This window comes from Adiantum capillus-veneris, chromosome 12 (assembly GCF_014529385.1).
Source record: "Adiantum capillus-veneris isolate H3 chromosome 12, ASM1452938v2, whole genome shotgun sequence".
NCBI classification, from domain to species: Eukaryota; Viridiplantae; Streptophyta; class Polypodiopsida; order Polypodiales; family Pteridaceae; genus Adiantum; species Adiantum capillus-veneris.
This window is the reverse complement of record NC_140942.1, coordinates 153714950-153742834: the sequence shown is the minus strand read 5'-3', so window position 1 is coordinate 153742834 and position 27885 is coordinate 153714950. Positions and strand designations below refer to the sequence as shown.

The window sequence follows — 27885 nt, the reverse complement described above, 5'->3', positions numbered from 1 at the left end:
AGATCATGATGCTTATGACATTGATGCCTCTCTTAATGTTCAATCACAGGACATGCAGATCACCAAGAGTGATCTTATTGATGCTTTGTTGACTGTCAATCATGCATTATCCCAGACTTGGATTGTTGATTCCGGTGCTTCATTTCATGTGACTCCTATTAAGGAGTGTTTCTCTACTTTTGATGCAGGCAAGCGTGGTCATGTATACCTTGGAAACAATCATGCATGTTCCATTGAGGATATTGGCACTGTGCATCTCTCCATAGATGGCACAAATCAGCTTGTCTTGCATGATGTTAGATATGTGCCGGGAATGAAGAAGAGTCTGCTTTCTGTTGGTCACATGGATATGCACGGTTACAACATCTTGTTTGAGAGAGGATCATAAAAAATGACTAAAGGCTCAAGGCTAACTGTGAAGGACACAAAGAAAGGGACACTTTACTGCACGCATGGAAAGGCCGTGTTGGGCAAGTTTATTGCATTGGCTGAAATTAACTCTCATATGGAGTTGTGGCACAAGAGGCTTGGCCATATGAGCCAAAAGGGTCGTTCTAAACTTTGTACTTTGAATAAGCTTGATGCTAAAGGCACAAAGCTTGACGTTTGTAATGAATGTCAATATGGTAAGCAAGTAAAGCGTCCTTATTACTGTGGTGTCTCGTAAATCTTGTGTGCTTGATCTTGTACATTCTGATGTGTGTAGCATGCCTACTAAGTCAATGGGAGGTGCATGCTATTTTGTCTCCTTTGTTGATGATCATTCTAGGAAAATTTGGGTTTATTTGCTCAAGTCTAAGGATGAAACCTTTCTTGCGTTTAAGAGATTTCATGCATTTGTGACCACCCAAACAGGTAGAAAGCTAAAATGCTTGCGTACGGATAATGGGAGGGAGTTCACAAGTGCTGAATTTAACAAGTTTTGTGAAAATTTGGGCATTAAGAGACAGCTTACTGTGCCATACAGCCCCTCTTCTAATGGTGTGGCTGAAAGATTCAATAGAACACTTTGTGAGAGGGTGAGATGCATGCTGTCCACAGCTAATCTCTCTCATCGATTTTGGGGAGAAGCTTTGAAAACTGCAGTGCATATATGCAATCGATCCCCTCACATGTCTTTGAAAGGTGACATCCCTGAAGAGGTTTGGTCTGGCAAACCTCCTTCATACGACCACTTAAGCATTTTTGGTTGCGAAGCTTTTGTGCATGTTAAGACCTGAGTTGAGGAGCAAACTAGATGCGAAGTCCATTAAAGGCCTCTTCATGGAATATGGTGAAGAAGGCGAAATGGGTTACACGATTTGGTACCTCAACTCAAAAGGGTTGTACACAGCCGGGATGTTGTTTTTAATGAGGCAAGGCTGCTTCAAAACAATTGTGCCTCAAAGCATGACCATAAAAGGGTCAAATTTTAGCATGACCAACCACCTGTTAGGCCTATTTTTGACCCTCAGGATGCACCAGGTATGGCTGAAAATGTAGATGATCCAGTGGTGTTTGAGCCAGCTGATGTTGGGCAGCAAATTGAGGCTCCTGAAGGGAATTTGCAGCAAAGAAACAATGCTCAAAATGATGTACAGCAGCCCATTGTTGATGATTTTATCATGCCACCTGACGTAAACCCATTGCTAGATAATGTGGATCATTGGGTGCGGCGATCTACTCGTCAAAGACGGCTTGTGAATAGATATGACCCCTCTTTGCATTACATTATGTTGACAGATGAGGGAGAGCCTCTTACGTAGAAAGAGGCAAAGACATGTGAGCACAGCGACAAGTGGGAGCTTGCTATGCAAGAAGAGATTAAAGCTTTGCATGCTAATCATACATGGGATTTGGTGGAATTGCCCAAAGGAAGGAAAGCTATTCCTAACAGATGGGTGTATAAAATCAAGACTGTTGATGCAAAACCCAAGTATAAGGCAAGGCTAGTTGCAAAGGGATATGTTCAAACCAAGGGCATAGACTTTCAGGAAGTGTTCGCTCCTGTTGTGAAGATGACCACTTTGCGTGTATTGTTTGCCATAGTGGCTGCTCTTGATTTGGAAATGGACCAAATGGATGTACATACCGCTTTCTTGCATGGTGATGTGGAAGAAGAGCTTTACATGAAGCAACCCGAGGTTTTTGTTATTCCTGGCAAGGAACATATGGTATGTATGCTCAATAGAAGCTTGTATGGGCTGAAACAATCATGTAGACAGTGGTACAAGAAGTTTGATCGCTTCATGCTTAAACATGGTTACAAAAGAAGCCATGCAGACCATTGTTTGTATACCAAACGTGATGAAGATGGTAGCCCTATCATTCTTGTGCTCTATGTTGATGATATGTTGATAGCTGCAAAGAAAAGAAGCACTATTGATGCTCATAAAGCGCAGCTGAAATCTGTGTTTTCAATGAAAGACCTGGGGCAGTTGAACATATACTTGGAGTGCGTGTTACAAGGCAAAGAGACAAGCGCCTATTGTATTTGTCGCAAGAAACGTACATTGACAAGGTGCTGGACAAATTTAACATGGTTGAAGCAAAGCCTCTTGGTGTGCCATTATAACCATATGTCAAGATCTCCAAGGATGATTGTCCCAAGTCAAAGGAAGAAGCCAATGACATGCAAAGTGTGCCTTATGCTTCAGCATGTGGTTCACTTATGTATGCTATGGTTGCCACTAGGCTTGACATAGCCCATGCACTGGGAATTGTGAGCCGATTTATGGCTAATCCAGGCAGGTTGCATTGGGATGCAGTGAAGTCCATTATGAGGTACTTGAAAGGGACTAAAAACAAATGCCTCTGCTATGGTAAAGGACCAATAGAGTTGAAAGGATTTTGTGACTCTGACATGGCTGGTGATGTGGATACACAGAAATCCACGAGTGGCTATGTGTTTACTCTTGCGGAAGGTGCTGTTTCATGGTGTTCTAGATTGCAAAAGATTGTTGCATTGTCTACGATAGAGGCTGAATATATTTCAGCCACTGAGGCTTCTAAAGAAGCTATTTGGTTAGCACGCCTATGCAGTGAGTTTGGTTTGCCTGCCAAGGCACCTATGCTTGGTTGTGATAGCCAGAGTGCCATATGCCTGGCAAAGAATGCCATGTTTCATGCACGCACAAAGCATATTGATATGCGGTCTCACCTCATACGAGAAGTGCTTGAGGATGGCCTTATTACATTGGTTAAGGTCCATACATCACAAAATCTAGCTAATGCTCTCACTAAGTGCTTATCCAAAGCACAACATCATCTATGCATAGAGATGGTGGGAGTCACGTAGCTTAAAGGCTTCATTTATGCCTTTAAGTGGAAGGTTGTTGGGTTAAAGGCCCAAATGGCCCCCTTTAATGTATATTTTAAAGGTTACTAACCTTTGGCCAAGTTCACATTGAACTTGGCCACTAACTTATTAATTGGTCCTATACCTTTTAATAAAGGAAATGTGAGTTCATTAAAAACTCACTCACTTATTCCCCTAGCTAATGAGTAGCACTCTCTCTCTCCCTCTTCGTTCTGCTAGCGCTACCTCTCTGCAGGCCTTTGCCTCCTCTGCAAGCCACACACCCTGCACTTCCTTGCGTGCTCTATCACTTGCACACACCGCCGCGCGCTCATCACCCATTGCCTTGATACATCTCCGGTCAACCACGAAGACAGGAGGGGAACACGGGAAAGATGGCCAAGACGAGAGAAGCAGTCGAGAAGGAGATGAGCAAATTGGACGACAAAATCAAAGTGGGTCGACCAAGATTTCTTTGCAAATTTCCTAGAGTTGTTGGCGGACTACTCGGAAGCCATGCAGCTCGGTACCAGTACCTCACCTTGAAAAAAGCGGAATGTCACGTGCACATTTAACCCTATGTGCATGTGGACAAGCTGTAACTCCTATTTTTGGGATTTAGGACAGCCTAGGAAGTGTTCTGGCACCCTTGTGAGCCTGTACGCGAGACATGCATGTCCAAGCACTTTAGATTAGTTGCATACCCTCTGATTGCACATGAGCACAGCCAGTGTCAACTACCTGTAGATACTGGGGAGTGTTCCCATACATTTGCATTAGTACCCAGCCTAGGTATTTATCTGCATGTGAATCACCTCTTATTGATAGTTAATCAACTTATAGTGACATTTTTGCATTATTTTAGAAATCATGGGATTTTTAAGTTGCATTGCCCGACCAGCTTTAATCTTATATATAAGTGACCCTAGGGGTCACTTCTCAACCATAAGTCTGTACCCGCAGTACAAGTACCAAATACCCATGGTACCTCAGCACGTCTCTGGCGTTTTTGCACCAAACCAGCCAGCGATTTCAGAATTCAGCCATCATACCAAATCAACCAGCCTTTCCAGATTTCCGCATCAGATCAACCAGGTTCACAGTTTTCAGCCATCCAATCAGCCAGCAGCCTTTTCAGATTTCCGCATCAAATCAACCAGCATTTTCAGTTTTCAACCATCCAATCAACCAGCATTTTTCAGTTTTTAGCCCATTGCCGATAGAAAAACAGCCCATAGCCTCATCGCAATTGCAGATCACAACCAGAATCCCTAGCATTTTTGCATTCCCGCCTTTAGCCTCGCAGAAGCAAGCATCTACAGCAAGATCCCATCGTCATCTCATCATCTAGGACCATTGTATAGCATTAGTGCAATCTAAAGCAAATGCCTCTCTAGTGATAGAGAGGGGGGCCCTTGGAGGGGGGGGAGGGGGGTTAGAGACCCCATCTGGTGTCGCTCCTCTCTCTCTCTCTCTCTCTCTCTCTCTCTCTCTCTCTCTCAGGAGACCAAGAGCAACTCACCCGTGTGCAAGTCTCCTTCGACGGTAAGGAAGGCAACATCCATGGTCACGAACAAGAGAATAACATAGGTGGAAAAAGAGATGAAAGAGTGGAAAATAGAGATGGAAGGATGGTGGAAAGAAAAGGCCAACCTCATCCAAATGGTCTTCAAAGAGGCAAGCAATGGAAAAAGAAGAAAGAAGACTTTCAGGCACAAGTCAAAGAGCTCCGAGAAGAAGTCTCATCCCTCAAGCGAGAGCTTGCAGAAACTAGAGCGGGGAGTGGACTTGAAGAAGGAGAAATCCAGCCCTCAATGATAGAGGAATTCAAAGTCATCAAAGAACAAGTGCGGAAGATCAAAGAAGAAGAGAAGCAACAAGACATCATCGTGGGTAGATGTAATCACGAAAACACAAAAGAAGATAGATGAGGCCGAGAAATGGGTAGAACCAACAACCATACCCACTCCCACAATCATCAAGATGATCCTAGAGGAAGAGCAAAGGAGGAAGGCTAAAGCTTTACATGTAAGAGTGACCACTCTAAGAGACCTTGATGATGTGGAGGGGGAAGTCAAAGAACTTCTAATTATGATGGGTAGTGAGGCCACTCACACAAAGGTATTGAGAGGGGGGAAGAAGAGAGAAGGAAATGGGGAGACTTCCAAGGAGAGAGCATTGATTTTTCGCTTCCCCTCCATGGAAGCAAAGAAGGATTTCTTGAAGAAGCGTCCTACACTAAAGAAGACAGGGATATTCCTTGGGGACGACCTCACACTCTCACAGCTTGCTCATATGCAAGAAGTTATGCCTGAAATAAGGACATCCGAAGAGAAAGGAAAATTGGCCTTCTATAGAGACAGACAAGTGGCTATTATGGAGAGGCCCTCCGCATGACAGCGCGAGACCTATGGGACCACACTCAAAGGTGCTACTTGGAATTGTAATGGATCTCTACGCCTTGATGTGGGTGCTTTTGAGGATAGTTTCCCTGGGAGGGACATCATCTTCTATTCAGAGACCCATGAGGCCCTTGGGCAGTCTATGCCACATGTCAGGGGATACAAATGGGAGACAGCTTGCAGACAGGAAACTCAATCAGAGCACAGAGAACAGGGATCCAGGGGAGTGGCAGTCTTATTTAGGAAGAGTGACAGCCATTGATACATATAACCTGCAGGACTAAGCAGGCTAGGTACATATGGGTAAGACTGAGGACAGAGCCAGGCAGATACCTCTACATTGCTATTTTCTACTTTCCTTCGAGTACGTTAGTATATGCACCACCTAGAGGACAGTCCCCCTTTTCTATTTTGGATGATAACATATGGGAGTTCTCTAGGGATGGTGACATTATCATTCTGGGGGACTTCAATGCTAGGACTGCCCATCACTAGACAGTATTTTATGATACTTCAGAGGAGATGCTGAGGGAGCTGGATGTTGCAAAGATGGGCCTATCTAGAATATCACAAGATGTGGAGCATACTGAGTATGGACGGCACTGGATAGACATGGGGACTACACATGGATTGGCCATTTTGAATGGTCTACAGAGATTTCCTGTTGCGGGAGGTTTACATGCTTTCCACACACACATGGAGCCAGCACAGTGGATTATGTCATGGCACAGCCGAGCTTTATCTCTAGTATCCAGGACCTCACAGTTGGACCTAGACATGTTGGTGTGGTAGTAGATCATGCCCTTGTGTCGATGACCATCTCTTTCCGATTTAGTGTAGCACACATACCACGGATAGCAGCCCCTACTCGCTACACCTTTACGGGGGAGACGGCCTCTGTCTACATAAATGGGATCTATAGATGCCTATGCATTGAGGAGCCAGGGCGACCTCTGGAGGAGCTTACCACTATAACACAAACATTGCATGATGTAGCAGCAGAGGCATACCCACACGCCTAGCCTGAGCAGAGACGATGTTCTGGGAGCATGCCCCAAAACGGTTGGTATGATGAGGAGTGTCGTGAGACGAGAGCCACACTTCAAAGGGAGGTGCTTTTGGGGGACTTCACTCATAGACAGTCATAGATTGCCTTCCGACGCCTAGTGCGGCGGAAGAAGAGGGTATTTTTGGCTCGACTAGAGCAGGATCTATCTCAACTATTCTTGAGTCACGACTCACGTGAGGCATGGCACAGCCACCTCTTCCCGACCCCCCCGAGCCATGCCCACACACACGCTTTTTTCACCGTTGAGATGGTGGAGAAGGCCATTGATAGGATGAGGACTAGGAGAGCATATGATCATGATGGCTTAGTGGCTGGGCATTTTATACATGCCAAGGATCTACTCGTTGAGCTTCTAGCAGTGATGTTCAACCATGCCATGTATGAGGGTTTACCTGATACTTGGAGTTTATCTACTACTATACCTATCTTCAAGTCAGGAGACCCTATGGAGCTTGGGAATTATCGCACTATCATGATTAGACACACATTGGCACAGTTATATGCATCCATTCTTGAGCGGCAGCTGAGTACATGGGTAGAGAAGGAGGGTGCGCAAAAGGGCAGGCAGGGTTCAGGAGAGGTTTTTATACTCTTGACCACATTATGACACTCAGCCATTATTGAGGAGGACAGATCACATGGGAGACGGGTCTATTGTAGCTTTTTGGACTTCCGCAAAGCATTTGGCACAATGCCCAGAGCTAGATTGATGCGCAGACTATAGGAGATGGGAGTACCCACAAAGCTGATTTGGGGTATTATGCATTACGCAGGTCAGTAGTGGGACATGTACACACTCCACAGGGGTTATCTACATTAGTTCACTCCACTATCGGGGTGAGGCAAGGCTGCCCGCTCCCTCCTACTCTATTTGGTATGTATGTGGATGAGGTTTCTGACTATATTGAGAGAGAGGGTGATAGAGGTGTACAGTTGGCAGGGACATGGATTCCACTATTGTTATATGCTGATGATATTGTGTTGATCTCTGACTCTAAGGAGGGGATGCAACGTCACTTGGATGCTTTGCATAGGTTTGCTCACGACAGTGGTCTGTCTGTCAACCTTGGTAAAACCAAGGTTATGGTGTTTAACACCACCCCACAATGGACCAGAAGATCAGCACCCACATTCATATACGGCCATGAGACAGTGGAGTATACAGATGCTTACACCTACCTTGGGGTGGTCTCTAGTGGACCAGCATTTTCATTGAGAGCAGCAAACACTAGACTGACTAGAGCACATGTAGCATTGGGTGGACTGGAGAGGATGTGTTCAAAGATTCAGTTTCAGGAGCCTCGGACGAAGCTCTGGTTTTTTGACACTCTGGTGGCTTCAGCATTGCTCTATGGAGTTCTGATATGGGGGCCTTCATTGGACCATCATGGGAGGTCGGGTCGCACTGATGGATGGGGAGACATGGAGAAGCCTCTAGTCTCTATGATCTCGCGGCTTATTAGAGCCAAGGCTTCAGTACCACATGACATTATTCAAGCATAGCTAGCTGCCCCCCCCCCCCCCCCCCCCCCCCCCCCCCCACTAGTGGTTGAGACGCTTACCAGACAGTCTCCTTTTTACACCGTTTGTGGGACCTCCCCAGAGACAGATATGCCCGCCTAGCACTTGAGTCCTCTCAACAGCTAGCTCTGCAGGGAGACATAGCATGCTGGTATGGGGAGATGACATCACGGTTTCAGGTACATGGGTTCAACATGGACAGATTGGCCCCCTTCCAATACTCATTGGATTCGCCCTCTGACTCTTACACAGTCCGAGATCACCACGCTCATCTGCCTAGACCTAATTCAGCTAGATACTAGGACTTGGATACACCCGGCTCACGAGTTGGGCACGAAGATGGATTTCTATAGAGAGCATCTTATCCAGCTTACTGAGTATGGTTTTGTGACAAGGCCCAGATACATGGAAACCCACTTATCTCATGGCATACGATGTGCTATTAGCCATATACGCACATCTTCATACCAACTTCGGATCGAGACTGGTAGATACAGTGGAGTACCAGCAGAGGCCAGGACATGTCCCCTATGTCACATGGAGCCTGAGATAGAGTTGCACTACACATGCCACTGCCATTTTACTATGAGATACGAGGCCGCTTTCACTGCCTGTTCAGAGAGGGCTTTGGACCACTCTCTAGAATCATGAGGTATGAGGACCAAAAAGTCTGGGTCTGTTTTTGCTCGACTTGCGTAGACACACAGAGAGCTTGATAAGAGGAGAGGCTAGCCAGTCTCAAAGACGGATCACAGACTTCTTTAGAGTGGACACTGGGCAGCCAGAGGTTCAGCTACCACTACAAAGCTCACATTCTTCTCACACAAGAGGCATGTTGATCGATCGAGCGACCGAGCTAGGGAGATCTAGACGCTCATTCCCAGCAGAAGAGGCAGCAGAAGAAGTTCTAGCAACATGCAATGCACCTTCTCAGCAAGACCGGCAGAGAGCCCTAGCATCTTCAGCCAACAAGATCAGCCCAGTGTTTTCTGTTGCAGATCAGGCCTAGCATTTTGTGATTTCCATCATCGGATTTAGCGCAGTCAGGTAGCGTTTTCAGTTTTCAGCCATTAGCCATTGGAGATCCAATCCTTAGCTTCGCAGATCTCTCCTACCCGCAGCAAATCCTCGCCGTACCGTCGGATCAGCCAGTGTTTTCAATTTCAGCCCGCTGTTTTCAGATTTCAGTATCTGCGTTTTTAGCGCATCGTCCTCGAGTCGTCGTCATCACCATCCTCGCCGACACAGTGTTACTATTCAGCAAAAAGTCAGAGTTTTCCAGATTTCAGCATTTCAGCCCTAGCGTTTTCAATTGTCAACCCGTCCTCATCCTCGTCATCATTGTCGTCGACATCGTCGGCAAGTCCATTGCATCTAGACCATTGTACCAGATTTGTGCAATCTATAGCATAGACCTCTCTCGCCATAGAGAGGGGGGCCCATGGAGGAGGGTTTGAAAACCGTCTCGTGTCGTATTCTTCTCTCTTTCTCTCATTCTCAGCACTTTCATTCACAGTAGCATTCACCTTGTTTGTGATCTTTGCACTCTCTTTAAAGGAACGAAAGGCTCTCCCTTCCATAAGAAAAAGGAACCCTTGAGCAAAGTTCCGAGCTCTAAGGTGCAGCGGAAGTGAATGTTGAACTTTACAGTTCGGAGCTCTAAGGTGCAACGGAAGTGAATGTTGAACTTTGCTCAAGATGAGTGCTCCGGACTGTGCTCAAGGGTTCCTTTTACTTATGGAAGGGAGAGCCTTCCATTCCTTTAATGAGAGAGTGCAATGGACACAAACAAAGTGATGAACACTGTAAATGAAGGTGCTGAGACTGAGAGATAGAGAGAGAAGAATACAACACCAGAATGTTGTCAAAACCCTCCTCCGAATGCCCCACTCTCTATGGCGAGAGCAGTCTACTTCTGATTGCACAAATCTCCACAATGCTTTAGACTTGCCGACGATGAGGACGACGACGAGACGGGCTAAAATCTGAAAACGCTAATGGTTGAAATCTGCAAATCTTTATCTGCTGAATTCTGACTCTATGTCGGTGACGATGTCGATGGCGACGATGCGACCACGATGCGCTGAAAACACAGATGCTGAAATCTACGTTTTCCGGGCTGAAACTACAAACTACGCTGGATCTTACCGTGCGGCGAGGATCTGTTGCAGGAAGGTGAGATCTACGAGGTTCGGGAGTTCTACTGCGGAGTCTTGATGCTGAAAACTAAAAACGCTGATGCTATTGGTGATCTTGTCGCGATGAATCTGCAAATTGCCGAGGCTGATCTACAAACCAAAAGCACTAGGGCTGATCTGGGCTGTTCTGCTAACGCTAGGACTGATTTGGGTCCTTGTTGCAAAAACGCTAGGTCCTGCTGTGTCTTGCTGTTGCCAGGTGGATCTGCAATGCAAAAACGTTGGAGGCTCTGCAAGGCTGAAAACGCTGGTTGTTCTTGTGCCTGAAAACGCTAGGAGTTCCGGGGGGGGAGGGGGGGGGGTCTTGCTGAGAAGGTGCCTGATGAACACAAGGTTCTTGCTGCCTCTTTTGCCAGAGAATGCTAGCGCTAGGTTTCTTTATATACTTGCTTGCTAAAATTGCCCTACCTAGTTCCCAACAAAAGTCACTTAAAAATAAAAAGTGAGAATTGGCTAAAATAGGGAAAATAGGTCTATGCACTATAACAATGCTCCTGATGGGTTCTGACTGTAATCTGATGGTCATGCTGTGTGCAACCAGAGGATATGCATCTACTCTTAAGTGTCTGGACATGCACGGTCTGCGAACAGACTACAAAAGTGTCAGAACACTTCCTAATCTAACTGAACTGAACCCATGTCATGAAGTAGCTTGTCCACGTACATATGGGTTAGATGTGCACATGACATCCCTCCTTTTCAAAGTGAGGTACTGGTACCAAACTGTATGGCATCGAGGGAGATTGCCAACAGCGTCTGGAATCCTGGAAAGGACTCTTCGCCTGCTCACTCTGATGCATGGGTCGTGCGATACTTGAACTTCATAAAGGTCTACAACGCTTGCTTCTTTGGGCCGTGCCGAAAGCGAAACAAAGTCATATGTGGCTCCTTCAATGCTTCAACGTCGTCTATAGTCATGCGTCTACGTTCTTCAAGAATCTCCAGGATGAAAATTCCTGAAACCACTTCCAACGCAAAGACATAAACATACCCATTCCATGTACAGACTGTAAAAATAATAGTCTTTCCAAAAGACTGTGCATGCAATGGAGATGAACATATAGACGGAGTGCCAAAGCGTTCATCAAACACACGCAAACAATGGGGTCGAATCTTGACTTTCTGATCTAAATCAATCAACTGTGGCAAATCACAATGGAAATGCCGATGCTTGATGCTCAATCCTTCTTGTGCTCTTTCAGATACTGTGTCATGCCAAGGAAGATACATGAAATGTGAATTCCTTGGGTGCAAACATTTCATCTTTCCATGAGTAATCCGCATACATCCGTGCTCATTCATGAGTGAATCGTGTTCAGTGTACCATATGTCATGCCTATGAAAAGAGATCACATAAGGACGGTGACTAAAATACAGGAAAGCATCACAAATGAAACACTCGAACAATGCGTGCTGACTAATCATTCGAACACATAATACTTCCTGTGGGGGTTCTTTGGACCTCGACTCGGGAGCCAAGATCGGTTCTTTGTGATCGATCGAATCTTCCTGTGGAGGTTCTTTGGACCTCGACTCAAAAGCCAAGATCGGTTCTTCATGATTGACCGAATCTGCAATGAGGTTAGCTTCGCTGAAAAAGGTGTCAACTAAACTATCATCTTTGTGAACAATCACATCATCTTCCTACAAATCATCATGCTTGTGAGAAATCGCATCTTGATCATGCAAATCATCATACTCGTGAATAATCACATCTTGATCATGCAAATCATCATGCTTATCATTATCAAGCAAATCATGTGTGTCGTGGTTTGGAGAAGACGAAACTGAGAGAGTCTCCTTCTCCTGATCCTTTGCTATCTGTGCATGCACATGAGAAAAGAGTCGGAACAACTCTTGCATGTGTTGAGCTCTCTGTTCGGCCGCCAAGCGTGCTTGCTCACGCTCACGCTCAAAGGCTAACCGGCTTTCTTCGCACTCGCGATCCCGTTTTGCTTTTCTTTCTTGGTGTTCGCGACCATTCTGCTTTTCTTTTTTCGTATTCACGATCTATGACTGTCATTCTTTCTCCGGCCGCCAAGCGCGCTTGCTCACGCTCACGCGTAATAGCCGCCTTTCTTTCTTCGCATTCTAACTTCCTTGCTTCACATTCTAACTTCCTGTCTATCATCATCTTGTCGAAAGTCTCCATAGGAGTTAGTGCAATCCTTGGCGTAGATGGGGAAGAGGGAAGGTCAGAAAAACCTCCTGGTGGTGAAAATTCTTCTTCGCCACTCCCATGCTCACCACCTCCATGCAAAGTATCCATTCCGCTTCGGGTGATGACCATCCACTGGAGTCTTGGGTTCTTAAGTTCACGAGGAACTTGAGTTCTTGTGGGTCTTGGGTTCTTGGGGTTCTTGAGTTCTTGAGGGTCTTGAGGTTCTTGAGGTTCTTGAAGGTCTTGAGGTTCTTCTTTAGCTTGCAATCTGTGTTAGAGAAGATTTTCTCTTCACCCGAGCTCTTCTCTTTCCCGCAGGCGCACCCCTTGGCGGCCTTGCGCTCACACCAAGGTTGCTTTTTAGCACCTCACGTCGATTGGCCGGCCGCTAAGTACACGGTCCACTCTCAATGAGTGAAAAGAGGCACAAGGGGAGGCTGGACAAGACCTTCTTTCTTGGGTTTCTTGTCACTCTTCAAAAACACGATTAGGAATCGACACGTCCACGTGGACTTGGGTTACGTGCGACCGCAACAAGCAAAAAATATTATGTGGTTCTTTCCTTGAGTGATACAGATCACTGCCAAAGCTCTGATACCAATGTAAAGTGTGGCGGAAGTGAATGTTGAACTTTGCTCAACATGAATGCTCTAAACTGTGCTCAAGGGTTCCTTTTACTTATGGAAGGGAGAGCCTTCTGTTCCTTTAATGAGAGAGTGCAATGGACACAAACAAAGTGATGAACACTGTGAATGAAGGTGCTCAGACTGAGAGATAGAGAGAGAAGAATACAACACCAGAATGTTGTCAAAACCCTCGTCCGAAGGCCCCACTCTCTATGGCGAGTGGTCTACTTTTGATTGCACAAATCTCTACAATGATTTGGACTTGCCGACGATGTCGACGACGATGAAGACGATGACAAGACGGGTTGAAATCTGAAAACGCTAATGGCTGAATCTGCAAATCTTTATCTGCTGAATTCTGACTATGTCGGCGACGATGTCGATGGCGCTGAAAATGCGGATGCTGAAATCTGCGTTTTCCGGGCTGAAACTGCAAACTACGCTATATTTGACCGTGCGGCGAGGATCTGATGCGCGAAGGTGAGATCTGCGAGGTTCGGGAGTTCTACTGCGGAGTCTTGATGCTGAAAACTGAAAACGCTGATGCTATTGGTGATCTTGTCGCGATGAATCTGCAAATTGCCAAGACTGATCTGCAAACCAAAAACGCTAGGGCTGATCTGGGTTGTTCTGCTAACGCTAGGGCTGATTTGGGTCCTTGTTGCAAAAACGCTAGGTCCTGCTATGTCCTGCTGTCGCTAGGTGAATCTGCAATGCAAAACTGTTGGAGGCTCTGCAAGGCTGAAAACGCTGGTTGTTCTTGTGGCTCAAAACGCTAGGAGTTCCGCGGGGGGGGGGGGGGGGGGGGGGGGGGGGGGGGGGGCCACTTCTGCCAAAGAATGCTAGCTCTAGGTTTCTTTATATACTTTCTTGCTAAAATTGCCCTACCTAGTTCCCAACAAAAGTCACTCAAAAATAATAATTGAAAGTTGGCTAAAATAGGGAAAATAGGTCTATGTACTGTAAACATACTCCTGATTTGTTCTGACTGTAATCTGATGGTCATGCTATGTGCAACCAGAGGATATGCATCTACTCTAAGTGTCTGGACATGCAAGGTCTGCGAACACACTCACAAAAGTACCGGAACACTTCCTAATCTAACTGAATTGAACCCATGTCATGAAGTAGCTTGTCCACGTACACATAGGGTTAGATGTGCATGTGGCAGGAGCACTTATCTTGAGCAATATCAACGTTCACTTCCGCTGCACCTTACATTGGTATTAGAGCTTTTTTGGTAGTGTTATGTATCACTCAAAGAAATAATCACAGGAAAAATTTTGCTTGTTGCCGCCGCACGTAACCCAAGTCCACTTGGGTGTGTCGATTCCTAATTGTGTTTTTGAAGAGTGACAGGTAACCGAAGCAAGAAGGGCTTGTCCATCCTCCCCTTGTTCCTCTTTTCACTCATTGAGAGCAGACCATGCACTTAGCAGCCGGCCAATCGACATGAGGTGGGAAAAAGCAACTTTGGTGTGAGCGCAAGGCCGCCAAGGTGAGCGCCTGCAAGAAAGAGTCAAGCTTGGGTAAGAGAAAAGCCTTCTCAAACACCGATTGCAAGCTAAAGAACTGAAGAGCCTCAAGAACCTCAAGAACCTCAAGAACCCAAGTTCCTCAAGAACTTAAGTACCCAAAATCTAAGTATATGGTCATCATTCAAAGCGGAATAGATATTTTGCGTGAAGGTGATGAATCATGAAAGTGAGTTGGTGAAGAAGAAGTTTCTACACCAGGAGGTTTGTTCCTCGATCCTCCCCCATCCCCATCTACGCCACAGATTGCACCAAATTCTATGGAAGCTTTGGTCAAGTCGATGATGAACATGATGCTACAACAGCTTTGGTCAAGTCGATGATGGACATGGATCGCAACAGCGAAAAAAGAAGGGCAGCTATGGAGCTTCAGCGCGAGCAAGCGCGCGAAGCTCAACGCATAGCGGCCGAAGAAAGGAGAGCGGCTTTGGAATTAGAGCGTGAGACGCAGAGAGACCAACGCATGCAAGAGTTGGTCCTACCTCGAAATCCAAGCCAATCAAGGATGTGGGCAGTTCCTCAGGTAGCACAAGTAGAGATGCGGTGTCCAACAATCTAGTCACTAAGAAGGTGACGTTCAGTAAGTATGACGGTAAAATGGATGCTAATGGTATTCATTCTTGGTTGCACCAATTTCATGCTTACTTTGCGAAAACTAAGAAAACAAGAAATAGCAAAGTTTTGATGGCAGCCGTATATTTTGCCGGTGATGCCATTAATTGGTATCACGTATGGCAAGAGGCACAATTGGCCGCGCACCTAGAGGAAGCCGAGGAAGGCGTGCCCCTTTCTTTCAATTGGGCCGAATTCCAAGACAAGCTCAAGGCGCGGTTTATGCCACCTCAGTACTTAGCGCGGTTGAAAGAATATTGGCGCAATCTCAAGCAAAATGGTATGCCAGTTATCATTTATGTCTTTCTCTAACCCTGTTTTGCAGCTCACCACCCAACTACACAAATCGGATAATGAGCGCAAAGAGGCATTTCTTTTCAAGTTGGACGAGTATATCAAGTTTGATGTAGAAGTTCTCGACCCCATAGATCTCAACAAGGTGGTAGCGATTGCTCTTGCACAGGAGATGAAGCACAACACAGGAAAGCCTAAGGAGAACAAGTCTTCTCACAATACCTCTCAAACTCCTCGGAACCCACCGAACGGTAAGAACGGTAAGAATGGTAAGAATGGTATCTCTTCTAGCCCATCTTTCTCTAATCCTTCGGAAAAGAACTCTCAAAATGAATCTAAGGGTAAAGCTAAAACACTTGCTAAACCTAAGCTAACCCCAAATGAAAAAGTTGCACAAGGAATTATAGGAGGATACATAACGCCAAAAGAACAAATCATTTATGCAAAGGAAGGTCGATGTTATCAATGTCACGTCAAGGGTCATATAAAGAAGGCATGTCCTAAGACAGCACCACCTAAAGAACCCAAAGCACACCCTGCTACCACAAGCACTCTAGTGAACCAATCTGATTCTCCACATGTTTCTGACACACACATTGATGAGTCTCTGTTTAAATGTTATGGTCATGTGAAGAGTCGTTTTGTCATATTGTTTGATTCAGGCATTATGCATGATTTGATTGGTGACTCTCTTGTAGAGAGAGCCCACTTGGAGGTTAGCCAAACAACTCTTCTCGAGGTGTTGTGCTTCGCTCCAGATATATACTCTCTCATTACGCAAGAGTGCCTTGATGTTTTATTCACTGTTCAGCAAGCTTCCTTCCGTAGAAAATTTGTTGTGTCTCCTCTCTCAAGATGTAATATGATTTTGGGCATTAGATGGTTTTGTGAGCATAACTGTAAGGTGCAGCGGAAGTGAATGTTGACAAGGTTCCTTTTACTTACGGAAGGGAGAGCCTTCCGTTCCTTTAGTGAGAGAGTGCAATGGACACAAACAAAGTGAACACTGTGAATGAAGGTGCATGAGACTGAGAGATAGAGAGAGAAGAATACGACACCAGAATGTTGTCAAACCCTCCTTCGAAGGCCCCACTCTCTATGGCGAGAGTGGTCTACTATTGATTGCACAAATCTCTACAATGCTCGGACTTGCCGACGATGTCGACAATGATGAGACGGGCTGAAATCTGAAAACGCTAATGGCTGAAATCTGCAAATCTTTATCTGCTCAATTCTGACTCTATGTCGGTGACGATGTCGATGGCGACGATGCGACGACCACGCGCTGAAAACGCAGATGCTGAAATCTGCGTTTTCCGGGCTGAATCTGCAAACTTTGCGGGATCTAATCGTGCGAGGATCTGTTGCGGGAAGGTGAGATCTACGAGGTTCAAGACTTGTACTGCGATGTCTGACTGCTGAAAATCAAAAACATTGGTGCTATTGCTGATTCCGTCGCGGAGAAACTGCAAAACGCTAGGGTGTCTGCAGCTCCAAAAACGCTAGGGCTTATATGGTCTTGCTGTTGAAATCTGCTACAAAAACGCTATGGCTTCTGCTTGGTCTGTTGTCGCCAGGAGATTTGCAATTGCAAAACGCTGGCTGATTTGCATTGCTGAAAAACGCTAATTTCTTGTGGCAGAAAACGCTGGGTTTTGCTACCGGGGGTGGTCTTGCTGAGAAGGTGCCTGCTGAACCCTTGGTTCCAGTTGCCTCTTTTGCCAGAAAGTGCTAGTGCTAGGTTGGCTTATATATTTCCTTAGTGAATTTGCCCTACCCAGTTCCCAACAAAAGACACTTAAAGATAATAAGTGAAAATTGGCTAAAATAGGGAAAATAGGTCTATGCACTGTAAAATGCTCCTGATGGGTTCAGATGGGAATCTGATGATCATGCTATGTGCAACCAAAGGATATGCATCTAATCTAAGTGTCTGGACATGCACGGTCTGCGAACAGACTCACAAAAGTGCCAGATCACTTTCTATTCTAGATTGACTGAATTAACTGAACCCATATCATGAAGTAGCTTATCCACGTACACATAGGGTTAGATGTGTCACGTGACAATAACCCTCTCACTCATTGGACAGACAATACGCTCACTTTAAATGCCAAAAGTGACTCTCCCATGATCATTCGTGGGGAGGAGGGTCTGCATTCTTTACCTCTCATTTCTAATGTACAGGCGAAGCGTGAATTATGAAGAGGAGCACAAGCGACATTCATCTATGCCTCTCCAGTTACTCAAAGCCTCAAGGCTCTAGACAGATATTCAGCTTTGTTTACCAAGTACAAGCACCTCTTTTTGCAGGATGATCTTCCTCCCCGTCTCCCCCCCGAGCGGCCGGAGGACCATCGCATCAAACTTACGGAGGGGGCACAGCCAGTCAGTAAAGCTCCCTACCGTTTGAACAAGACTCAAGAAGAAGAGTTAGAGCGGCAACTCACGGAGTTGGTGGCCAGAGGTTTCATACGTCCTAGTGTAAGTCTTTTTGCTACTCCTATTTTATTTGTCCGCAAGCAGGATGGTTCGTCTCGTTTGTGTGTTGATTACAGGGCTTTGAACAAGATGACGGTCGAGAACAAGTTTCCAATGCCTCGAATTGAGTATATCCTCGATAGGCTCAATGAGGCAAAGGTTTTCGGTAAGGTCGATCTCAAAAGTGGATATCATCAGGTAAGGGTATTCAAAGGCGATATCTACAAGACCGCCTTTCGCATTGAGTGAGGGCAATGGGAGAATGTGGTTATGCCTTTTGGATTGACAGGTGCCGTGGGTACATTCAACCGTCTCATGGAAAACCGTTTTGGCGATATGATTGGTATGTGTGTTTATCTTTCTTGATGATCTTCTCATTTTCTCTGCATCGTGGGAACAACATGAAAAGGATGTAGAAAAGGTTTTAGCCCGTTTGAATAAGTGTCAGTTGTACAGTGCAGCTAAGAAAATTAAGTTCTTTCTCACTGAAGTTACTCATCTGGGTTATATTATTTCTGCAGATAATGTCAAGCTTGATCCCGCAAAGGTGGAACAGGTTCGTAATTAGGATTTGCCCAAAGCTACATATGATGTGCGTTCTTTTCTTGGTTTATATCAAGTATATAGTTCACACATAGAGAATTTTGCACGCATTGCCGCATCTATGACAGATGTTTTCAAAGGGGTGACAACTCGCCGACATCGTGTGGTTTTGCTCGAAGCAGCCGTTGAGGCTTTTGCAGCTCTCAAGGTTGCGGTGACAGAAGCGCCGTGTCTCATCCTTGCCTCTTGGGACGACCCCTTTGAGGTATGGACAAATGCGAGCAATGTCGCCATAGGTGCTGTGCTTCAGCAACAGAGCTGTCCAGTTGCATTTCTCAGTCGAAAGTTAAATAGTGCCAAAAAGAATTATTCAGTTTATGACAAAGAAGTTTTGTCTGTTATTCACTCTCTCAAGCATTGAAAGCATTTTTTGTATGGTAGAGGGTTCATAGTTCGCACAGATCATCAATCCCTCAAGTGGCTCCAGTCTATGCCTAGTGCACGTTGGAGTGATCACCAAGCACGGTGGTTACAATTTTTTGAGCAATTTCGTGGTTTGATTGAGTATGTGCTTGGTAAAGCTAACACTTTTGCAGATGCGTTAAGTCGCAAAGGAGAGATCCTGGCTCTGAAGTCACGATCCACAGTTTCTAATCAAGGTGTCACTTTTGACAGCATGAAGAACCAATATACGGATTCCGAGTTTGAGAAGCAATGGTTGCAGGTTCTTGCTCCCCAAGGGCCCAGCAACTATGTCATTCGTGAAGGTTTGTTGTATTTTGTGACCGTCTATGTGTGTTGCCCTCTCTCAGGACAGCCATATTGCACAATGCTCATGACTCTCACGGGAGGGCAAAGGGGAATGAACACCACTTTGGAAAAAACAGAAAGATTCTTTTATTGGCCTAAAATGCGAAAAGATGTGTTCGTTATGTCACACAGTTCACCATTTGTCAAAAAGTTAAAGCTCCTCGGGGTAAGCAGCAAGGCCTCTTGCCACCGCTGCCTATTTCCGATGGGCCTTTCAAACATTTCTATGGATTCTGTGACTAACCTTCCACCTAGTTTGCATTCAAGGAACACTCAATGTTTGACAATTGTTGACTGTTTCAACAAATTTTGCATGTTGATTCCTTGTAAGGCCATAATCACTGCATAAGATGTAGCACGGTTGTTCATTGAGCATTGGTACCCCCTCTGTGGTTTGCCAAAGTCAATCGTTTCAAATAGGGACGTTAAGTTCACGTCACATTTTTGGCGAGCTCTCTTTAAAAATTTTGGCACAAAGTTAAATTTTTCATTCGCTTTTCATTCACAATCAGATGGTTAAACAAGAATTTACAATCATTTTGGCTTTTGATGTTTTGAAGTCATGTACATGATCAACAGTCTCATTGGCAGCTCTATCTCCCATTGGTCCAAGCCATTTTGAATGACTCTTATTCCTCTACCATTGGTAGAACTCCGTATGAAGCAGCTTTTGGCCGTCCTTTCCATTCACTTTTGAATCGCTCGGTCAGTCAAATACCTGATGCCAATGCTAAAAGTCAGTCGTTGGATGAGATTTCTGAGAGTGTAAAGCTTCGGCTAAGCAAGGCTCAACAATCTTACTCACGACAGGCTAACAAGCATCGTCAGGATGTTACTATGAAGGAAGGGGATTGGGTCTATTTGAGAATCATGAAGCAACATCTTAAGCAAGTCGGAAAGAAGTGTCCTAAGTTGTCTTTCAGAATGTATGGTCCATTTCCTGTCATTAAAAAGATCAATGAGGTTTTGATGAAATTATAATTGCCTAACTCATGGTCAATGCACAACGTTTTCCATGTTTCTTGGTTGAAAGTGTTTCATGATACACCTCTACAGGATATTTCCGAAGAAGAACCAGAGATCATCGATGAAGCCGAAGTCATGGAGCCGGAGCATTTCTTGTTGAATCTGTTTCGCCATGGCTCAAAGAAGCAAGTGCGACAGTACTTTTTGAAGTTCAAGGATCGAGGAACCCACGAGGCAATGTGAGTCGATGAAGAATTTTTCATAGATTATCCACACTTGTTGGAAGACTACAAGGAAGCCATGCACCTCAGTACCAGTACCTCACTTTAAAAAAGAGGGGATGTCACGTGCACATATAACCCTATGTGCATGTGGACAAGCTATCTCAGGTCTAGGGTTCAAGTTAGCCTAGGAAGTGTTCTGGCACCTTTGTGAGCCTGCGTGCAGGCCGTGCATGTCCAGGCACTTAAGAGTAGTTGCATATCCTCTGATTGCATGCCCAGTACCGCCCACCACTTGCATTATCCAAGGCAGTCACCCAAATTTCCATGGCATTTTAGGACAGTTCAGTTGCAGGCATTTTACTTATTTATTTATTTATTATGCCAAATTTTATGAGGTCGTGGGGCTGTAGGGATGACTGGTCGACCCGGCCTTTATTGAGTATATAAGCGGAGGAGGGGGCGCTCATTCCCAGTAGAAAAAGCGGCAGAAGAAGTTCCAGCAACTTGCAGTGCACCTTCTCAGCAAGACCGACAAAGAGCCCTACCGTTTTCAGCCAACAAGATCAGCCCACAGCCAGCGTTTTCAGTTTCAGCCCGCTGTTTTCAGATTTCAGCATCTGCATTTTCAGCGCATCGTCCTCGAGTCGTCGTCATCGCCGTCCTCACTGACACAGTGTTAGTATTCAATAGAAAGTCAGCATTTTCCAGATTTCAGCATTTCAGCCCTAGCGTTTTCAGTTTTCAGCCCGTCCTCGTCGTGGTCATCATTGTCGTCGACATCATCGGCAAGTCCATTGCATCTAGGCCATTGTTGTCAGGTACAGCGGAATGATTGTTTGCGCTTTGCTCAAGATGAGTGCTCCAAACTGTGCTCAAGGTTCCTTTTAGTTCTTAGGGAAGGGAGACCCTTCCGTTTTTAATGGAAAGTGCTATGATCACAGACAAAGTGGATGGACACTGTGCGTGTAAGTGAATGAGACTGAGAGATAGAGAAGAGAGATACGACACCAGAGACGTTGTAAAACCCTCCTCCGAAGGCCCCACTCTCGTCGGCGAGAGTGGTCTACTTATGATTGCACAAAGTGGTACAATGACGATGCAATGGACTGATGCAACTTGGGACTATGTCGGTGACGACGACGGGGACGACGAAGTCAACCTAAGGGCTGAAATCTGCAATCTTTCTACTGCTGTCCAAAATCGCTATGGGCTGAGATCTGCTAATCTTCTATCTGCTGAATTCTGACTCTATGCCGATGACGACAATGCGACAACGATGCGCTGAAAACGCAGATGCTGAAATCTACGTTTTCCGGGCTGAAACTGTAAACTGACCGTGCGACGAGGAACTGTTGCGGAAAGGTGAAATCTGCGAGGTTCGGGACTTGATCTGCGATGTCTGACTGCTGAAAACTGAAAACGCTGATCCTAGGGCTGATTCTGTCGCGATAGATCTGCAAAACGCTGAGGTTGCTGGCAGATGCAAAAACGCTAGGGCTGAAAATGGGGTTTCTGTCGCCGGGATTTCTGCAGATGCAAAAACGCTAGGCTGATCTGCTGTGGTCTTGTCGCCGTGGCTCTGCAAATGCAAAACGTTTGCTGATCTGTGGTGTCTTGTCCAAAAACGCTAGCCAAGCTGCTGTGAAGCAAAAACGCTAGAAGCCTTTGGGGTCCTGCTGAGAAGGTGCCTGTTGAGCGGTGCTCCTGCTGCCTCTTCTGCCAGAAAGTGCTAAGTTGGGTTTGCTTATATATTAACTTAGCAAAATTGCCCTACCTACTTTTGTTGGGAAGTCACTTAAAAATAATAAGTGAAAAATGTCAAAAATAGGAAAAATAGGTTAAATGCACTAGAAAATTCCCCTAACTGATTCTAATGGATTCGATGGGAATTCTGATGATCATGTTGTGTGCAACCAGAGGATATGCATCTATGCTAAGTGAATGGGCATGCACGGTCTACGAATAGACGCCAGATCACTTCTAAATCTAGACTGATTGGACTGACTGAACCCTGATCATGATGTAGCTTGTCCACGGACACATAGGGTTGGATGTGTCACGTGACATTCCCTTCTTTTCAAAGTGAGGTACTGGTACCGAACTGTATGGCGTCGAGGGAGATCGCCAATAGCATCCGGAATCCTGGAAGGGACTCTTCGCCGGCCCACTCTGAGGTGTGGGTTGTACGGTACTTGAATTTCATAAAGGTCTGCAAAGCTTGCTTCTTTGGTGCTCGTTCGGAAACTGTGTCATGCCAAGGAAGAGACATGAAATGTACGGACAGGCCCGCTTTTTGCACTGGCAGTTGTACGGAATTCCGTATTTTGTGCTGGTTGCTTTTTGGGGCAGTTTTTAGACCACATGCTTTTAGGAGTTGAATGCTTTTGAGCCTAAAGCTTTTGGGACTTTTGCTTTTGAGTTTAACTGATAATGGGGCTCTACTTTTGGCATCCCTTGTAAGAATAAAAGAGCCCTAAGAGCCTCAATTCTCAGAGCATCTGGACGCAGAGTCTAAGAGCAGAGGACCCTACGGGAGTTGTACTTTGCTTAAAAATTAATATAAAAGAAATACCGAAAGGGGCGCTAGTCTTTGGGGCCAATCCCTCTGGGCACGGAACTACGCCGGGCCGTGTCAACCAAATTGAACTGTGATTTTAAATTTCTCAAGTATTTTAAGTGATCTCTCTCGTGTCGCGACAAATTTTAGACTTGGGGTGCCCAAGTTTGTTGCAAACTCCCCATCAGACTAGTCAAAGGGGCACATTCACTCACCAAAATTAAAAATAAACTACGCCAAGGGACTCCCTCGCAAATCCATAACCGCCAAAGAGGTGCCTCCTCTGAGGGTATCATAGAATCAACAGGACCCCTTGCCAAGGGAACCCACTACTCGAATAGGCTGCCAACATAGATCCGGGTCTTAAAGAGCAACCAAACCTCGAAAAGCCGCCCGTATAGAATGACCTGGTGGTAATCGGCCTCGGCAATTGAGAAAATAATGGTCCCTTGACAAGCGACAACCAGGTCGCTGGAGGACCAAACAAAGCCATCTCTCATAAGAGGCATGCCGGTCTCTCCTCTAAGCGCGGCATGCCAGCAGGAATAGCATTGTCAATCTCTAGCATATTTAGCAGTCCCTCATTAGATCCCATACTCCATGCCAATGAAATCTGCATCTAGCAAAGAGGCCTCTGACCAGCTATGTAAGGATGAGGCCGAACCGCAATCAATGTGCTTCCTCTCTGCGAGCTACAGACCCTCCTGGTCCTCGACATATCCATTCCAGACGAGGCGTTGCCTCTCAAGCTCCTCCAAGCAGCACACTAGCTGTAGTACCGATGCACGAGACACAGTCAATCAAATCCTCAACAAGCAATGCATGAAAGGTGCCATATGTGACATGCACCAAGGGCCATCGCTATCCACAAAGCAAACTAGGCGCAAGACAAGGCATGGTACAAAGACTGTTTTCAAGGTTCTGTCCAGAAAACAAACCTCCGACTATGAGCTTGGAAAGCAATGCATTACTCTGCATCTCTCGATTAACGCCTCTCTCCTCTCCAGACATAATAATACTACACCGCTGGACTCTAGGCTTCATGTCTCGAGAGACATTCTAACAACTGGCAAAGCAAATGCTGCAAGAAGAACTGGCAAAGCAAATCCTAATGCTGCAAGAAGAACTAATGTCTCAAGGCATAGAGCAAACAGGCCCCTGTGGACTCACATTGAGCAACAGTCAGTGCAGCAGTATTCTAGCAAGGCAGCAACAAGCAGGTGCCATCGTTTCAAGAGAAGCCTACAGTGAGGGGGTCAGCACAACACGCAAGGGCAACTCCACGCTAGGCATGGCCCCGTTAAGGCATCTCTCTCTCTCTCTCTCTCTCTCTCTCTCTCTCTCTCTCTCTCGCTATCAGGAGAGGGTGTCACGTATCAAAAGAAACAAGCTGTGAAGGGCATCCATAGACATAGAAATCTATAAACCAAAGTGAGCGACTGTCACCGCCAGCCACCATCCATAATAATTTGATCAATATTTACAGTTATCATCCATGACAAGGGCCAGGAAGAAAAATTCCTCGTTTAACTTTTGTCTCATACGCCCCTTTGGCCATTAGCAAACTTCTGATTGATGTCATAGCCTGATGGCATTCCGCGAGCATTAATATGATCTCTCTCTCTCTCTCTCTCTCTCTCTCTCTCTCTCTCTCTCTCTCTCTCTCTCTCTCTCTCTCTCTCTCTCTCTCTCTCTGTGTGTGTGTGTGTGTGTGTGTGTGTGTGACCAACCTGAGGAAGAGTCGACGGGTCTACTAATATTTGAGGAAGCGTGAGCTACGAAGGCCCGTCGCTGCTGCTTATGTTGGTGCTTCTGACAACGTATGGATAATGAAGGCAACGCTGCGTCATGGATGAGGAAATGAGGAATGGCGAGCTTGGAGGAGGCCGAGTGAGAGAGATTCATGGCCATGCTCGCTCGCTCAGTCACTCACTCTCTCTCTCTCTCTCCCCCCCCCCCCCTCCCCCTTGCCACGTGGCGAAAGAAGAAAGTTTGAAATATCACAGTGGACGGACGCCAAGGACCGTGGACGCGTTGATTTAGGGGTCCCGGACAAAAACAACTCAAACCACACAATTCGGTGGAAGAGGGGAGGGTGTGGCTCTTGACTTTTTGACACCCCCCTTTGTCGAGTGGGATCAACGGTCCACGATGTTGGAATGATGTGGACCATCTGTTTATTATCAAGATTTCGATCAGTTGATACCCCGCGAATCAAACCCACCACCTACTCCATCGAAGGCCGTGACTCTCCCATTAAGCTATCGCGCGCCGTGGAGGTGGGAACATAGAATTATATAGCAAAAATGACGGGGTGGGTATCACATGGTGCTCACTTGGAGATCACTTTGGGATGGTCGGGTCTGGTGGGTTCACAAGGTGATCACATGTTGGTTGGGACTCACATGGGGATCACTTGGCGATGTTCACATCAAATTTACTTGGGGTTCACTTTAATTTTGATCACTTGGGGATTAATCCGCCATCGAACGGTGCAAAACCAATCATGCCACCCCCAATTAATAGGGACCATTGATCCCACCTGACAGAGGGGGTGTCAAATAATGATGAGGGAGGGTGTGGCTCTGATCTGCCGTATCCAATTGACGGAGGTGGCAGGTACGCTTTCGGATATTAATGGCGATCTTTGTTCTCTACCAAGAAACTACATTGAAGCTTTGCTGGCACACTCTGATTAATTTTCCCTTCGACGAGGGCCAAGCATTCTTCTTTCTTTTCAATGCACCAGAGGGCCCATAGGGGGAGGTGCTTATCCCTTCCAAATATTAGCCATGAAACATGGTCAAGTAGCAAGGGCCATGTACCATCAAGCAAGAGCCACACGTAGGCATCACCTTGGGCACCTAATTGATGCACCACATGCTTGGAACGACGGAGAGAACTCGTAGCAACCAAGCATTCTTCTAAGGGTGGATATCAAGAGAAAAACGTGGGGCTCTGTAATTGATGAATTTTTCGATGGCCAATGCTTTTCAAGTTGACATCTTGTTTAAACCTAGCATGTTTTAACCTAGCCTAATTCAATCACAAACTAATTAATGAATTTTTCATTGGCCAATGCTTTTCAAAGAAACACTACAATATCGTCATCTTATTTAAACCTAGCCTTATACAATCACAAACTAATTCCTTGAGCATGAGTTAGCAGCCTACCAACCACACTCTAGGGGTCGAAGATTTGGCTCATGCAGGTTCACTAAGTTAGACCAGTACTCTAACCATCTCAAGCACACAAAAGTTTTTTGCTCTGGGAGAGAGGAAGAGACATGTCTTGTCCAATGCATGTGGATGCACCAATGGTCAAGTGTTTGGCTACCTATTTTAGGCCACCTTATGCGGATTTCAAAGAATTGTTTTTGTAAATGTAATCTTGCAAATTCTTACAAATTTTGCCCAATAAAATGCCCCATATTTATTCGGTTAGCCTAGGGTGATTTACGGCAACGTTGCAAGTAAAATGTGTCATGTGGGTAGACCTTGGCTACCCGTTAATTCAAAAGGTAGCGTTCGCCTCAAGCAATTGCTATTTCTTTTTTAGAGAGTTTTGGCAAATGTAGTGACTATTTTTCTTTTCTTGCCATTTTAGGTCAACATATGTCCTTATAATCTCTCAGGAGAGCATTGCATGCCAGTGCCAAGACAACATCGGCATGTCTTTGACCCACCTTGGCCATATTATGTTTATCAGCAAAGGTGTCACATAAGGATGATGGGCTTTGTCTAGACTATACTTGCCAACACAACAACTCTTTGAAGGGCTTAGATAGAGGCATATGTGGTTGGCACTCCAATGTGGCATGACATTGACCACCCCACCCTACACAAGACTACTACGTACGACCAAGAGTCGACCTTGGCGAACACTAAACAAATTTGATGTATTAGTTTACAAGAGTTTGAACTACAATTTGACTATTGGTTACGGCTCATGTTCTTACATAGAAGTTCCCATGACAAAAGCTTGATCAATTTTGATGTGAGCCATGGTCAGTCAAAGGGTATCATGGTCTAGAATATTTTGAGCAAGACAAACGTGCCAATGCAATTAGGAGTATTAAAAACATTATTGGACATGTACCTTCATGGAAAAGCTCTTAGGATGTTCACTCTCAGGAAATTGACGAATAACCAATACCAACACATGTTTAGTGAGGAGGATTCAAGGATATATCACAACTAGAAGGTTCACTTCAGTATCTTCAACAAAGGGAGTACAGTTTGTGGGAGTTGACTGAGCATATTAGACATGTAGAGAGAGCACTATATCCACCTCAATTTTGAACCTTTAGTAGCATATTAGTCCACAATAGACATCAATGCTAACAATGTCTCCCCATTTGTTTATTTTGATGCAAATACAATTGTAATGATCATCTTGAATATCTTTGAAAAAGGCCTAAACTCCATAATGTATGCCTAGGCCCTGCCTATGAAGTACCACTAAGACACTATTCAATGCACCACTATATACGATTTTCCTAGAGCAATGTCTCGCATTGTAGCATGAGAGTTAGATACATCAACTTGTTGTGGATGCCTACTAGCATTTTAGGGCATTGCTATAAGAGTTGGTGTGCTGGCCAATAAG

At 45.5% G+C, this 27885-nt stretch overlaps 1 protein-coding gene across 1 annotated transcript in view; it reads right to left on the bottom strand.

Annotated features, from left to right (window-relative positions):
• Positions 1 to 25228, bottom strand: part of LOC147446708 (putative 2-carboxy-D-arabinitol-1-phosphatase) — a 73195-nt gene extending 47967 nt beyond the window's left edge. The window contains exon 1 of the mRNA XM_086525875.1: positions 25007 to 25228. Within this exon, the coding sequence (XP_086382001.1) occupies positions 25007 to 25187 (181 nt within the window). The 5' untranslated portion in view covers positions 25188 to 25228. The remainder of the gene's footprint in view (positions 1 to 25006) is intronic.
• Positions 25229 to 27885: the final 2657 nt, after the last annotated feature.